General features: G+C 39.6%; 2 protein-coding genes across 2 annotated transcripts in view; one reads left to right on the top strand and one right to left on the bottom strand.

The window, feature by feature from the left end:
* The window catches only part of CD96 (CD96 molecule), a 94,905-nt gene that overhangs the window by 55,212 nt on the left and 22,959 nt on the right, over positions 1–16,734 (bottom strand). The window contains exons 4-5 of the mRNA XM_081074710.1: positions 9,580–9,787; positions 7,567–7,622 (exon numbers count right to left, since the gene is read on the bottom strand). Coding sequence (XP_080930836.1) covers positions 7,567–7,622; positions 9,580–9,787 — 264 coding nt within the window. The remainder of the gene's footprint in view (positions 1–7,566; positions 7,623–9,579; positions 9,788–16,734) is intronic.
* On the top strand, positions 538–2,944 carry ZBED2 (zinc finger BED-type containing 2). Its single transcript, XM_081074730.1, has 2 exons — positions 538–584; positions 821–2,944. The coding sequence occupies exon 2, from the start codon at positions 1,652–1,654 to the stop codon at positions 2,303–2,305; it is 654 nt and encodes a 217-aa protein (XP_080930856.1). The 5' UTR covers positions 538–584; positions 821–1,651; the 3' UTR covers positions 2,306–2,944.

Raw genomic sequence — 16,734 nt, 5'->3', positions numbered from 1 at the left:
GCCGATAGTATTTCAGTTTTTCCAACTCTAGTTACATAATAACAAACAACCCCAAATTTGTTTCTCAGTTTGCCATGTTTCTTTGAATTCGAGGGTTTCCTTTCATTTAATCTTCCCTTTCCTTCAAGTGCTTTGGCTTTCTACTTACTGTATTTACAACATCTAGTTTCTAAAACAAATTGAGACTCCTGGTCTGATAATTGGACAAAATATTTGACACAAAATGTGCCCTATGAGGCATGTGGTTTCTCTGCTCATATTCCACCTTTATTCCCTTAAATCTCCTTTGCTTGAGAGCCAGGTGATCTAGTTATCTGGGAACAGAACTAAAGCATGTAGGTGCTGGATTTGCTGTTTTACTACAAGATATTAGCCAGGAACATCTTTTTGATGCTGGAGGGGGAGGGGAAAATTTGCATTTGTGTCTGTAGCAGAAAAACCCACAGGCAGGGACACACCCACTTGGAAACAAGGCTCCCCTGGAAGTGGGAGGGAGCAGGAACTGGAGATGCCCTTCTCCAAGGAGCAGGGGCACTCGCCCGGCACTGGAGCCATCAGAGGCAAGACCAGAGCGGCACTTGCCTGTAAGTACCCACTTGTGGCGGGAGAGTGTTTCCTAACTGTTCAGGGTTGCAAAGTTTGATGAATAAAGGCTCTCATTCTCCTAAGAAATCACCCAAGAAGTGAGTCAGAGGTAAGGCTGCTTTAAAAATGTAATACAATTTAACATCTAGTTTTTTATTCTTAAAATGGGGTAAATAAGCTAAACATCTGGAGTAAGCTCCTGTCAGGAAGGTCTTATCAGCTATTGGCTTTGCAGGTACTTGTGCCAGAGAAGGTGGAGAGTAGTGAGCTGCTTGCCGAGGACCACCAGGCAACACCGAGACAGTGGAGATGTGATCCACCTCTTTTCCCTCTGTGCATGCCCGTTCCTTCTGCTGAAAACAGCTAAGCCTGCTGTTTGAATTCTGGCCCCACAAGGGCTTCTCTAAGGGACAAACTGACCTCACATTAGGAACCATATTACCAGACCCTGGCAGGATTTATAGCTTCTGGACTGCTGTTACAACAGTTCTTAGGAAGCACGAGTCTCTCCCGCACCAGCATCTGTCCATGCTTGCTGCTACCAACACTGAGGAAGACCCGGTAAGGCCTCAGCCCTGGACGCCCTGAACTGCCTGAAGCCTGAGGCTGAAAACCCTGTCTCCACACGCATTTTATAGGTATCCAGGAGCACCGAGGCAGTGGAAGCAGCGGGAGGAGAATCAAGAGAAAATCTAAAATTTTCAATATTCAAAAACACCGTGGTGGTGGCTGACATAGAAAACACTGACTTCGCTAAAAAGCTTTGTAATTGTTGCACTAATTTGTTTTGTCTCTGTGGGCCAGCCAAGGAGAGATCAGTGCATATTCAGAGCACAGGGGGAATATACATGAGAGCCTCAGAGGCCAATTTGCTTGGCTCTGACTTACCCTGACTCTCCAGGGAAGCAGAAGGGAGGAACTTCATACCATCCAGGTGTGGCCAGACGTTGACTAGTATTGCAAATTCCCAGGAGTTACCTCAGTCTCTTCCCACATATACACTGAGCCTTAGTTGTGGTGCAACTACAACTTTTAGCTCAAGGAGAGCTATAACAGAGGAGATAGGATGAGGCGGGAAGAGGAAGAAGAGGAGAGAACCGGGATGAAGGCAAAAGGGGACTTAGAGATGAAGGTGGAGGAGGAGATTGGTGAGCTGGGAGAACTGGTTGGCCCTTTTGTGAGTGCCACACCCACCCCAGTACCCCACAACAAGGGGACTCGGTTTTCCGAGGCATGGGAGTATTTTCACCTGGCCCCCGCTCGTGCTGGGCACCACCCCAACCAATATGCCACTTGCCGCCTGTGTGGCAGGCAGGTGAGCCGTGGCCCTGGGGTGAATGTGGGCACCACAGCCCTGTGGAAGCATTTGAAGAGCATGCACAGGGAGGAGCTGGAGAAGACTGGCCACGTGCAGGCAGGGCAGCGCCAGGACCCAAGGGTCCAAGGATTCCAGTTCCCCATGGGCATCGAGGGTGACTGGGCCAGGTTCCTGGAGCAGGTGGGGACACTGGTTTTATGGGCCAGTCAAAGAGAAAAGGAAGTTCTTAGGAGGGAGAGGGCAGTGGAATGGCGGGAGCGGGCTGTGGAAAGGAGAGAGCAAGTCCTGGAGGAGGTGGAAAGGGCCATCCTGGAGATGAAATGGAAGGTGAGGGCCGAGAAGGAGGCCTGCCAGAGAAAGACAGAGCAGCCTGCAGCAGCCCATCCCTTCCATTTCGTTTAAATTGGGCTTGGGGGAATCCATTCTGAAACATTGACTTTAGACTCATCGCAAAGAGCCATTTTAGTTCCAGCTTAAATATATATTACTAGCAAAGCAATTTAGTGAGGTTTTGTTTTTTAAGAGAAAGAGTGCATAGTATGGGTTAATCTCAGCAGGTCTGAATTGACCAAATGCTTATCTATAGAGTTCCTAGAGCTGTGCTGACCAAAACTTTAAAATGTACTGAGTAAAGATAAATGTTGTTTTGCCACCATGGGTCTGTGAGTTGTTTGGGGGCAGAATGTACCAGCCTGTCAGCATCAATGAGTGAAAATAATGGGATTTATGCCTAACACTTGGTTTCAGTGAAGCTGAAGGGCTTGACAGTTGAGTCTGGCCAGGTAGCTGGAATGTGTTTATGTGACTAGCTCACTCCAAGAGACCCTGCCAGGAACAGAGCTTAGGCTTCCCGAGACTGAGGTGTTTGCATGCCTACTGGTGGTGATCTGAGAACTGAATACAAAGCTCGTTCTTTGGATTCCAGCAGTGGAAGGACAAAGAAGCTAGAGCCTGAGATCTCCAGTCCCTTCCAATGTATATGTTTCTCCCATTGTTGCAGTGTTATACCACCTGCTTATATTAAAGCTGTTTCATCAGTATAACCTGTCTTTTCCTGTAAGTCTTTTCAACCATTTAACACATAAGTAACTGATGCATATTTAGCACAAAGAGAATGAAAGACTTTTCAACTCACTTGAATTAAACATTAAGAATAGAGGACATGAAAAGTTATTTATAAATATTTAATAATATAGTCTAATTTCATATTAAGGTCTGTTAAAGAAGAAGGAGTTAGTGAGTAAGAGACGAAAGAAACTCAGAAAGAAAAAGAAAAAGATGGAGAGATGGGGTAAATAAGGAGAAATAAAGAACAGCAGAAAAGTAAAAAAAGAAAGATAAAAATGTAAACATAGGAGAAGAGAGACAGCTCCCTAGAAAAACATTCATCCTGTAAAGATAGAAAAAACATTGCCGGGGGGAGGGTAGGACAGAGAACATCTTCTTAGATTCTGAGGTCAATTTTAATGAGGTAAGTTGATTTTGTTTTGTCCTCACAGAACACACAGACCATTTGTCCATTTGAGCCGTAGGTTTTGGATTTTATTCCTGCGTTTAAAATGCTCACTGCATATCCATTCATTGTTCTCAGATTCTTTTTTAAAACTTTCATCTTTAAATATTCAGCAATGCTTTACACACACACACACACACACACACACACACACACACACACACACACGCATGTATAAAAGGAGCCTAGGGAGCCTAGAGCTCCATAGGAAGAGAAAAATTCCCTGGGCTGCTGAAGCTATGCCTGAAATCCTAATTCAGGAATAGAATAAAATCAAAGCGAGAACTACTTTGACCTTTGCACAAGAGATGACTTCTGTTTTGGATGATGTCTCTAGTTTTTTTTCTTTGTTATTGTTGTTTTATAACTGGATTGGGAGTGAGGAAGAGGGGATAGTGAGCACCGAGGAAGACAAGACGAGATAAACACAGTATCTCCATCTCTTGTAGACAGCCCAAGTACTTTATGGACACTGTCCTTCCTGAAAGTGAATATAATAATGGCATAATAGAATAATGGTGTCTTGCCTCTTTCAGCCCTTACTTATGTGGTTCCCTCTTACTGCTTCTCCTTAGACTCTGGCAGAAGCTCTAGCATCCAGAGTTGTCTTCCCTGTGAGCTGTTTATCGAACAAACATAAGTCCAGGCACTAGGGTTATGAAAAACCCAGGCTACACCGACGTCTTGTAATCCTCTTTTTTTCCCCCTTTTTATTTTCTCCTAGAAACCTGCCTGATATAAAAGATTTCACTTCCCATGTGGTTTATCCACTGGGGTGTGGTGTTCCTTTGAGTGTCCTTGCCAGCCGTGGTGAAAGCTCAGGCGCTCACCACCACAGTGATTATGGCCGCTGGCAGTCACGAGGCTGGATATTTGGACTCAGAGCCTTAATGTGGCACAGGATGCCAGAAAAAAAAAAGAAAGAAAAGAGGCTGCAATACCTGATCTTACATACACACACACACACACACACACACACACACACACACACACAGAGAAGGGAGCTTAAGAATGAATCTTTACACACAAAGATTCAGGCTTTGCAAAACCAAAATTAAATAAGCAAACAAACAAATTCTGCCAACAACTACTGGAGCTATCCTGCTACACTCCTATGTGTATTTTTAGATTATGGTGTGTTTTATATGTTATTATTTTAGGCTCTCTTCCTTTTTAGGTATTTTAACCCCAACTGCTTTTGTTTCCTGTTTCATGTTAGGTAGTTTTCTTTATATATTTTCCCCTAAATTTTGTCAACATAATAACAATAAAGAATTACAAGGACAAGGCCCATGGAGATGAGCATAAAGCACTGCATAAAGAGAGACACGTGACTTGTGGAAAGACTGAACTGTGAGTCAGCTCTGGACTTTTCATACATCTCTCTTGTGCCCTTTTTTTGTTGCACCATCAGAGTTGGGTGTAGAGAGCCACGGGCTCTGTGTTGAGGGACCCTTTTGCTCTAATGTAAAAATCTGCTATGCTACATGGTGGGGCTCTGAGGTTTAAGTTAAAGGTCCCGTTTTCATCTCAGCTACAGAGCAAGGCTGCGTGCCATGTTGGAACCCTGGTGAAGCCTCACTCTGGGCAACACATAAGAACATGACATCCACAGGTATGACACTCTCCTTGGACATCCTGGTATGTCTAGGCCTGAGAGGCATTATTGTTAGAATAACATGGGAGGTTATCTATGTTACAGGAAATTTAATCATAAACTTTATAACTCTAACTAGTAATGCTGGAAAACACTGCACACAACTTACCAAATCCCTATTGTTCTAATAGAGGCTGCCGGTGTAGTGAATATGTAGCATATAGTACACATCCAATAGGTGCTAAGTGATGAAGGGAAGAGGTAGGAAATTACCACTGCCTAACACTTACAGTAGCCAGGTGGTAGATCCTTCACATATGTTCTCTCATTTTATGCATACATCACTCTTGTGAGGTTGGGATCATTGCTCCCGTTCACTGACAGGAAGCTAAGGAACTGAGATTCCAGGAGCCAGAGTGAACAATTGATGGAGGAAAATTCAGACCCAGGTCTATCCGATTCCACAATCCATGTTCTGTTTTTTTCATTATCACACACTCTTTCTTAGAATCAATTACAAGGTAGATTTATGAATATAAATGCACATGAAGGAATGCGTGAAAGAGTGAGTAAATGATAAATAGTGGGGTAGAAATAAATATTCCTGAGACATTTACTACGTCTCATGTACTTCATCACCATGCATAAATCTAATTCACCTGCAAAATATTTATTATGATTCCAGTTTTAAAGATGAGTTGGTGGAGATATGGGGGATTTAATTACTTGGTGAGGAGAGGTAGCTACGTAGTTAAGTGGTCAAACTAGGATTTGACATTAGTTCTATCTGCCCTTGAAGCATGGTCTCCTTTCATTATACTCCTGCCTGGATACGGGCATGCTAAATTCTCATCCCAGCTTGGTCCTTTATTAGTGACTCAGCCAGTTGTTCAGACTCTGCAGGCCCCAATTTCTCATCTGTAAAATGACAGATGCTCTACCTATTTTAGAGGCCCATTGGGAGCATCATGTGATAAAAGCATGCAAAAGGGCTTTGGAGTGTTCATAAATTATTAAAAATACAATGGGGATTATAAGTTTATTAGAGTGAAGAATCGCTAATGTTTGGCAAGAGCTTCAAAGATCCATAGACAAGCCACATCCTGTAGCTTGTTATGTGGGTTTTGTGAGAGATTATTCATTAATTCCCCAAGAAGGGAGAGTCTCTGGTTTTCCCACTCAGCACCTAGGCAAGCATGGGTACAAAGAGGACATTTGATAACATGTAAGACAAAGTCCTTTTTAAAAAAACTGGAATTCTTCAGTTAAACCTCATGGCTATATATCTAGATTGAGTCCATATTAGATGTAAACACTGGCACCAAGAACCTACAAGAAATCCTTAAAAGAAACAAAAACCACCTACCAAATGCTGCACCATTAGATTATTTTATTTAAATTATTGAAATAAAGTCCACTGATAAAATTGAAAATTAATTGTGGAAGGACAGAAATTTCAAAATCTTTTTCTATATGCTCAGGACTACAATAGCAATTATCTAAAAGACTAATGCATAAAATCAACAAAAGACACAAATACTTGAATTACTTGGATAATGCATATATACACTCATCTAAAACCATCCCAGTAAATCTGAACTATAGTTTGTATTCAGCTGTCAAATTAAATGACTGATATTCTCTCATCCCATGTAACAGGAAATGTTTGAGAGTTAATGAGAATATTTCTTTTACTTGGGGTTTTGAAAAGTTTGAATGAAGTCGTAATGCCACAAGACAACTAATTAACATATATAATAGTAATGTCAACAAAAACAACAAAATAATGTTTATTCAGCACTTAATATATGCCATACTATATATACTAAGAACTTTTCATATATTTTTTTGTTTGATTCTTATAAACAACAATAATGTGCAGACACTCTTCTTATTCCCTTCACATGAATGGGAAAACTGACTACAAAGATGTGAAATAATTTGCCCAAGGTCACAGCCAACAAGAAGAGCTGGCAAGTGAGCTCAGATCCCAATGGTGAGAGGCTGGGAACTACCTAAAAATATTCAAGTCCGAGGACCTTACTTTCCTTTGCTTTTCTCCTGCCTTTTCTCCTACTGCCTAAGAAACAGCCAGGGTTCTGAAGGAGTACAGAAGGGCACACTTCCTCTTGTTAGCTTCAAAATAAAAACAATGAGAAAGCTGGTACAGGAAATGGGTTAGAACAAATTAAATGTCAGCTGAGCATAACACTCATTCTTCCACCAGAAGTCACACTGCTTTCTGCCCTACTTTTCCTTTACTAACTAGTACTTCAATTTTTATTAAAGAGAAATTTAAGCTACTGAGACTGTTTTTCCAGGAAAATTAAGGGCTAAGGATCACAGATCACAGTTCTGAGAGTCCTAAGTCAGAAAGCAAGGATTCCCATTAGTATCTAGAATCAATTCAGCTTTCCTTTTTCCTTACCAGGAATTAATTGGCTGAAGGCCAACAAGTAATAGCTTTAAAAAAAACCATTCTGGACAACGATGCAACCCGACACACCTTGGTCTATTATACCATAATTTTTCAAAGGCTTTAATGTGACTCACCTCTCCCAAGACATCCGTGGAGTTATTTTCCACAATCATGGGGATTTCTGGCTCAGCTTAAAGGCAAATAAAACACAGTTAGTATCACTGAATGCCACCTGGCCACTAGCGTGTGTGTGTGTGTATGTGTGTGTGTGTGTGTGTGTGTGTGTGTGTGTGTTGAAAGATTTATCATTCATCAAGTATTTATTAAACACCCACTTTATATTTGGCAGAATGTTAGATGCCTAGGAAACAAAGGTGGATAAATCATCTTCACTGTCCTCAAGAAAATACAGATACATAAACTAGAAATGAGAATGCACTGAGATAAGTCTCATAACTGAGGACATATAGGATTTGGAGAAAAGGATTTTAAGAGAAGTTGCTAACCCAAACTTGGGGGATAAAAGGAGGCTTTTGAAAGATGAGCCATCTAACATAGTTGAATGATGATTATGGGTGAGTCAAATGAAATGGGGAATGTGGAGGAGAGGGGAATATTATACGTGTCCAAAGGCCCAGAAACACAGTATAATTTATAGGCCTTGGAAGGGACAGAAAAACATTGATACTTGTTTAGTTTCTTGGTACTAGAAAATATCAGGGACTATTTCAGTGACTTTGTTATCCTATTAGATTGTTAGTACCTCAAAGCCAGACTATTTCTTCGTCTCTCCATCTCTAGCACTCAACAGAGCCCACTACAAAGTAGACATTGAGTACAACATGTTGAACTGAAGTAAGTTCTTGAGTACGGCAGATAAAGTCATCTATGAACCAGTGGAGAAAATATTAAGAGCCTGTGGCAGGAGCCATCAGTGCCTACAAATCTATCAGTGAGGCCTCTTGCTGGGCACACCTATATGACTCTCTCCTAAGGATTTGTTGGGGTTATGGGAGCAGAGTCCCCAAGTAGGGCAAACTGGAAATCCCAAAGAGTCCATGGCAGTGACAGATGCCCATCTGTTGGTGGGTAATACCCCAGCTTTCTTGCCTTCATTGGGAAAAACTCTGATGTGTATTCTCCCAGAGTTCCCTGGGGTATCCAGCTCTAAGCCCATAGCTTGATCATGTACATTCTATTATCTTCCTGCCTCTTCTGATGTTTCCCTGGATTACCTCTCACATACTGAATTCTGTGACCTGTAATTATAATGCAGTAAGATTCTAAGTAAAAAGTGAAAATCAAGATTTTTTTTCACTTGTTCTGTCATTCAGGGAACTGAGGGGAAAAAAATCTAACAGTCCATGACCTTACATTTTGTGAAGTTATTTTCTCTTTGTTTACCTAATTTTCAAAACCAATTAATTGCTCGTCTACATCACTGCTGTTCTTTTTGCCTTAATTTAAAAATGCCATTAAAAAAACACAAAACAGTTCTTGGTCAAAAAGATGAAAAATATTTAAAGCTAGGGGTTTCTGTTAATTAATATTTCCTTGCATCACTGAGCAAAATAGAATTTTCACAATTCCCCCCTAATTTGCACCCTGCAGAGTCAGAGGCCCATCTCTGCAGGCTCCTTTGCTGGAGAAGCCAGACAGTCTTCACCCCACTTGGCCTTGGTGAGGGTGAGGGGAGGTGTGCAGAGTTTTTCAGAGCTGTGTTTATCATCTTCCTTTTCTCACACTGGTCTTATTCTATCTTGCTCCAGGAAGCAACTAAGACAATTAAACAACTAAGCAATTAGACTTTGGAAGTTATAATTAAAGAGATTTCCAGTATTCTTAGGAAACATTAAAATTATACATAAGGTAATGGTCACCAGAAAATTGACCAGTCTATGGCTTTCTGTGTGATTTTATTTATGGCTTTCTGTGTGATTTTATTCTGTTAACCAAATCATCATTCTTTTACTTCCTACCCTCATCCCCATGTCCAACATGGATGTCAATTATCAAGGTAAACAATTCCAGACTAACGACCTTGCACGGCTGTACTCCAGCTAACAGGGTGCTTCCTCTCTAGCAGAGAGTGAAGCAGGAGACATTGACAGGAGGATCGAAAGAGTCCAGAGAACAAAAACTCTTACCAAAAACCTTGACCGTGGTGGAACTCCTCAAAATTTTGCCAGGATGGACTATAACATGGCAAGAGAACTTCCGATTATCATCATGAATTTGGACTGGAGAGAGGTAGAGCCCATAGTCTGTACCTAGATTGACTCGGTCTTTAAATAATGTGGAATTGCTGATGGAATGATCTTGGGTGATAAGTGTTTCCTGAGTTCCATTATCTTCCTGGTGAGAAAAATAGATACTAGTTATTGAGTACTCAATTGTGCCAGTTTTCGGCTAGGTATTTCACGTGTATTAATTCCTTCACATCTTGTAAAGATAGAGATTATGAATGAAGAATTGAAATTAAGAGACATTTAGTATGTTACTAGACAAAGTATCATTGCACTTGACTTTCAGTAAAAAACTACTGTCACCCTTTTCTAACATGAATAGAAACTTGTTGCTCTTCTGATTAGAACTTCCCTTTTTTAACCGTCTGTAAGCTGCATATCTGGGGTGGGATTTGGGGGTGCACAGCACTGGGGGCTAATGGCAGATCATAATTCTCATTTTAAGTTCAGAAATCTTAATGTTAAGATGGGCTGAGGAAGCTGTATCAGTTTTGTGTATTAAATCTTCACATTAACTGGACGATTATACTAGTTACCCTCTTTTCCCAGCATTACTTTATAAAAGGTCTCATTTTATCTCCTCTGAAAGCTGGGAATAGAATGAGGTAAGGAGACTCCTAGGGCACAAAATTTAAGGAGGCACTCACTCTCAGGGTCTTATAAGTACAGGTTCAGCACCTGAAAGTGAGGGGCACAAGGCTAGAGAAAGGGTTATGTCCTCGTCCCCACTATTATCACTCAATGTTCTCAACTGAGTTGCTTTGGAAACATTCTGATACATAAGCATCTTCTCTAGAGATTTGAAATCAGTTGTTCTGGAGTGAGACCCAGGCTGGGGCATTTTCCTTTTTTTAATGGTCCAGATCTAACTCTAAAGAACAGATGAATCATAATGTGCAGGGGCCAGGGGAAATGAAAAAATACTAGTGGAAAAGAATGAACAGGAGTGCATCTACGGAGAAAAAGTCATAAAATAAAGAAAACAAAGATCTGTGACTTGGAATCTCTAGTTTGAAAAATGAAACAAATTCAGGGTAGAAGAAATTTGGAAGCCAGGTGAGTGAGAGAATTCAGGTATGGGCTAGGAGCAGAAACATGAACGTAGATTTCTTAACTAGTTTATATATCTATTTCCAGAATATATTTAGTAAAAACTCTTATGTAAGACACAATTTTTTAAGTGACTATAACTAAGATTGGCATCAGATTTATATATATGTATGTATGTATGTATGTATGTATGTATGTATGTATATATATAACTGTCTGCAGAGAATTATACTCTGCTTAAGACTTACTGCAGAAGCAATGTATATAACTTTATACCCACACAAAGGACCTACGAGTCTGTGCTGCTGTCTTCTTAATGAAGAAAGGTACAGAAAATTAAAGGGAGAGACCTTAAATTCCGGAGACAGGGTCTCCCAAAGGAGCCCTAAATATTGAGTGGTGACAGCAGAAAAAAGTGGAAGGCATTTCACTCAGCATCTGCTAATCTGGAGGCCAAAAATTAAGGAGGCAGGCTCCCCCTGCAGGTCCTTCAGCACAACAAGCTGAATTTTACAGCTCCTGCTTATGCACTGGGACTGTATTCATAAGGCTCTTGGAGTTCAAAAAGCTTCTTGGTCATTTAGTAAATGACTCGCCATCTGGAAGATTTCCATCTGTCACTTTGTTGTGGGAAGAAGGGCAGTCAGAGGCTGAGGTTGGAGACTGGCGAAAAAAACTGCTTTTTCCTTTATCGTGTACCTGGATGTGACTAGCCAGGGTGGTTTAACTGATGGAGGAAAGATACACACGTACACACACACACACACACACACACACACACATTTATTCAAAGCTTTTTGTTTGTTTCTTTTGTTTTTCTGGGCAGTTAAGGGTTGTAGAGAGGAGGGTTTGTTTATTTGTTGTGCAGGATGGCATTCAGTTGCAAAGTGTGCCCTGTTACCTACAACATCTAGAGATTCTGAGAGCTCTAGAGTCCCAGTTATAAGGGGGCTGAGGCAAGAACCTCTATGTGAACGACTGCCTTCATGAAGCACATGGGAGGAGAGGCGGAAAAACTAGTGTAAGCAAATAGCGAAATGTCTAGAGCTGGGAGAGGGAGAAAGAATACCAATACCATGCTATGACCACTACAAACATTTTATATTCTTATTAGTCATAGCTTAAATTTATTTAGTTAACTATTAGTCATAGTTAAATTTATTTAGTAGGTTAAAACCTACTATGTTTTAGGCACTGTGCAAAGTTCTTTCAAATCTTATTTATTCCTTACAACAATCTGGAAAAAACGGAGGTTAAGGAACTTGCTCAAACATCTCACAAAGTAAGAAGTTACTTAAGTCACATCATTAAAAACAGAGATGACCAGCACCAGGGACAAGTAAGCCTCAGAGACAAGATGCAGTAATGAAAACCAAACCATCACAAAACAAATAAGAAGACGTACTGGATTATCAGAAATGAAAAACTAACAAGAAATTCCAGGAGGCCAGAAGCCTTTATATAACATGTAGATTATTGAGGTATGAGCAATTTGCTGATTCGAAGGGCCCTTGGGAGTCATACACCCTCTGATTCTAGGGGTCATAGAGTATACTTTAACTCCAACCTGAGAATGATGATCTTAGGGTCCGTAGGAAACAGATTGGTAAGAGGGTTTTAAATAGAGTTTTTATTCTTGCCTTTTTTATTCTTTTCTTGTTCTTCAAAGAAAAAATTTTGACAACTTTTTAAAATATCAATAAATACTTCTAAAACTTCCTGGGACTTTCAACTTGTTGAATCCTTATGATTGAATAGGAAATGTAGATTGAATTAGCCAACATACTCTAATCCTGATACTCAATAGATGTTCAATTAATACAAATTCCCTGTCCTCCAGCCTCACTGATGATTGCCTAGCTACTTCAGGAGTATTCATTAGCTGCCCGATTAAATTGAGGAATTATGGAGAGTTATAAAACTAACGCTTTGGAAATGAGTTTTTAATACATACTGAGTATAGGAATGTATTAAGCTATTTAGTTGTGCTACCTTATTTACACCTCACAAAAATACCATGAGGTCGGTACTATAATGGTCCCTTTTTATAGAGGGAACTAAAACAGGTTAGGAAACATATCCAAGACATGAATTCTGAGACAAAAGGAAAAATGTGTGCCCCTATATGCACTTATCAAAATATTCTCCCACATTTTGACTAAGTAGAGGAAGTTAATAAAAACTCTCCAATTAAAACTGTAAAGAATGAGCACATAGAGTCAGTCATTACTCAATCCATTCTCTTCTGTCAAGTCTCTTATCCATGTACCCGTGGGAGACATGATGTCACGAAGGCCCAGGGACCACAGGTTGATTGGAAAATACTGTTCCTTGAACAGCATAGCAAGCTCTCAAAACAAACCACAGCTTGCCTTTATTTAAAAATGTTAATATTTGTTCATCTTGACTTTCCCTAAATTGTGATATAAAAAATATCTTATTTATATTTGTATCTTGATTATTGATTTTTTTTTCATTTGGCGCTCTCTTAAATTGTGCCCCCAAGTTAAAGCCCTACTCATCCTAAACCTAGCTCTTAGGTCATACAGCTAGTAAATGCAGAGCCAGGATTTGAAAACAACAATTTCCCTCCAAAATCCATGCTGTTAAGGGCTTTGCTATATACAGCCTCACAAAAGCAGTAGAATGAACAATCCTTCACTTTTCTGCTTAGAGTTTATTTGAGGAAAACAACTTCATAAGAAAAACAAATACAAAATCAGACCCATAGAAGAGAAATAAATGCATAATTAAGTTAGGTACAGGAGTTCCATAAAATAATTTGCATGATGAGGGCTGGGTAGTGTCATATAGAATCATGAAATACTGCTTCCCTATATCTCTTAAAAACCTGATAAACCTGAACATAATTTGTGGACGCTTTCCCATTTCTGTACTAGACTGAGAATTTTCAATCCAGATAAGGGGACCTTGATACTGTTTGATTTAGTGATGTTATTTCATCTCTGGGATGGCCCAAGCTCCATGTCAGAGTTGGCTGTGTTGACCACATAGCACATGCAGGTGTTGAGTGTATAGGGCTCATTCAATAAATTCTGTTAACTGTATCGATTGCTACTTCTTTATTTCCAAATAGCATCCTATCTTCACATTTCTTCCATTTATTCTCCATCCAGTTAGTGCTGTCAAAGCAGCTGCTTGCAAAGCTCCTCACATCTACTTTGCAGAACACCAGAACAATATTTTTCTAATTATTGAAACTGGTTGTCAACACTCTGTAGATTGGCTAGCACTCTAATTTTGATTACGGTAAAGACAGGATAAGCTGCCATCAATGAGAAGCTGTCAATTTTGTTTTCTGAATAGCTAGACTTCCAGGCATCGGAAACCAGCATTGTTTGTGGCACCATTTCACTTTTTGTTTAAATATAAGACATCATAAATATTTAAAAAGAGTATAGTGAAAAGATACATTTATAGATAAAATTTTATTTAATCATTTGTTTATTTGGTTTTGGAATGCTAACTTCTTTAATTTTTATTTTTCGATTACTGTTGCCATTCAATATTATATTAGTTTTCAGATGTACAGCATAGTGGTTAGACATTTATATAACTTACAAAGTGACTCCCCAGATAAATCTAGTACCTACCTAGTACCACACGTATTTATTGCAGTATTACTGACAATATTCCCCATGCTGTACTTCACATCCCTGTCATGAAGGGTGTTATGTGGGGTCCCTGGTCCCGCTCCCCACACAAGAACTCAGGATATGGTGAGGCCAATAAGGAACACCCACGGAGCCATAGATTGGGGTGTCATACCACTATATTCTTGCTGGTGGTTGGGTGAGACACAATAAGCAGGAACCATACTATCCGCAACCTGCCGTCTGATTCTCTGCCAACTGACCCCAACTGCTAACTGCAATCTGCCATCCCTTCTCTGCCAACCAACCAACAACCAACCTCCTTGCCAGCGTAGCCACGGCAGCTATATTAATGGCTAATGGCTAACTGGTAACAGCTGATGGCCATCTACTACCTGAGCCAAAACCTTTCCACATGAGGCTGAGAGCCTGGAAACTGCTTTCTGGGACTCTGTCCCCACAATCTCTGTGACTATTTTGTAACTGCCATACTTTATCATTGGCAAATACTTTTTTTTATTTGGCAGGTTGTCTTTTTGTTTTGTTGATGGATTCCTTTGCTGTGCAAAAAACATTTAGTTTGATGTAGTTCCATTCATTTTTTCTTTTGTTTCCCTTGTCTAAGGAGATATAAACATCCCCCCCCCCAAATCCCATCAGGGGTTAATAGCTAAAATTGATAAAGAACTCATACAACTTAACACCAAAACAACAAACAATCCAATTTAAAAAATGGGCAGAGGGCTTGAATAGACATTTCTCTAAAGAGGATATAGAGATGGCCAAGAAACATATGAAAAAATGCTCAATGTCATGAATCATCAGAGAAACGCAAATTAAAACCACAATGAGATATCAGAGTGAGATATCACCTGTCAGAGTGGTTATCAATACATCATAAATAACAAGTGTTGGCAAGGACATGGAGAAAAGGGAACCCTCGTGCACTGTTGGTGGGATTGCAAACTGGTGCAGCCACTATGGAAAACAGTTCGGAGGTTCCTCAAAAATTTAAAAATAGAACTACCTTATGACCCAGGAATTCCACTTCTGGGTATTTATCTAAAGAAATCCAAAACACTAGTTTGAAAAAATTTATATGCATCCCTATGTTCGTTGCAGCATTATTTACAATAGCCAAGATATGGAAACAGCCAAAGTACCCACTGATAGACGATGATTAAATAAAGAAGAGGTGGTCCATATATACAGTGGGATATTACTTGGCCATAAAAAGAATGAAATCTTACCATTTGTGACAACATGGATGGACCTAGAGGGTATTATGCTAAGTGAAATAACTCAGACAGAGAAAGACAAATACCATATAATCTCACTTATATGTGGAATCAAAAGACCAAAACAAACAAAACAGAAATAGACTCATAGATATAGAGAACAAAATGATGGTTGCCAGATGGGAGGGGGTTGGGAGTTTGAGCAAAAAAGAAGGGACTAAGAAGTACAAATTGGCAGTTACAAAACAATGCAGCATAGGGACTACTGTCAATAATATTGTAATAACTAAAAAAAAAAAAATATTGTAATAACTATATGTGGAGCCAGGTGGGTACTAGACTTATCAGGGGCATTACTCTGTAAGTTATAGAAATGTCTAACTACTATGCTGTACACCTGAAACTAATAGAATGTCAACTGTAATTGAAAAATAAAAATAAATAAAAATGAAACTAAAAAAGAAAGCATCCCAAAACCGAAATAGATAAATTTTATCTGTAAATGTATCTTTTGTACATCATAAATATTAGAGTATGTTGAAAAGATACATTTATAGATACAAATTTAAAGAAATATAAGCATCTATATTTTAGTTATATTCCTTTATTGCTAATATGAAACTGTTTGCTGAAATATCCTCTCCTCCTTGTCACGATTTTAAAGAGAGTAATTGTGGGTTTCTCTTTATCTACCAATTTTGGGAACAAACATTTCCTCAATGCCTGCCTTCCCCCCTCATCCCCCCATTACCAACTTGTACTCACAGGTCCCAGGGTCTTGGTGTAGTGCATGTCTGTCTTTGCTGGCCAACAGTTCTTTAATTATCCAGCTCAAATGTTATCTCTGAAAGAAGCTTTCCCAGTCCATCTAGTTAGAATCAAGCTGTTTTCCCTGTATTTTTTACATTTTTATCAAAATTGTATTTCATGGTAGGAAATATGTCCAATATAGTTTGTATCCCTCTAGGACTTAGCACTCAAAACAGATTCACATATGCTTATTGGATTGAAGTGAAGTTTATACCATGGGAAATCAGGACAATAGCTGGGAATGAAAACAGAATATTAGAGTATATATGGAAGCTCCCAGAATAAGCCTGCCGAATTTTCCTCATGACTATTGTATATTTGTTCCCAGGACATAAAATGAGGAA

This window comes from Rhinolophus hipposideros, assembly GCF_964194185.1.
Source record: "Rhinolophus hipposideros genome assembly, chromosome: 2".
Lineage (NCBI taxonomy): Eukaryota > Metazoa > Chordata > Mammalia > Chiroptera > Rhinolophidae > Rhinolophus > Rhinolophus hipposideros.
Note: the sequence above shows the minus strand (reverse complement) of the source record. Positions and strands in the feature narration are given on the sequence as shown.

Excerpts from the sequence above, each read along its gene's own strand:
- ZBED2 (XM_081074730.1), top strand. The coding sequence starts at position 1,652 with ATGAGGCGGGAAGAGGAAGAAGAGGAGAGAACCGGGATGAAGGCAAAA.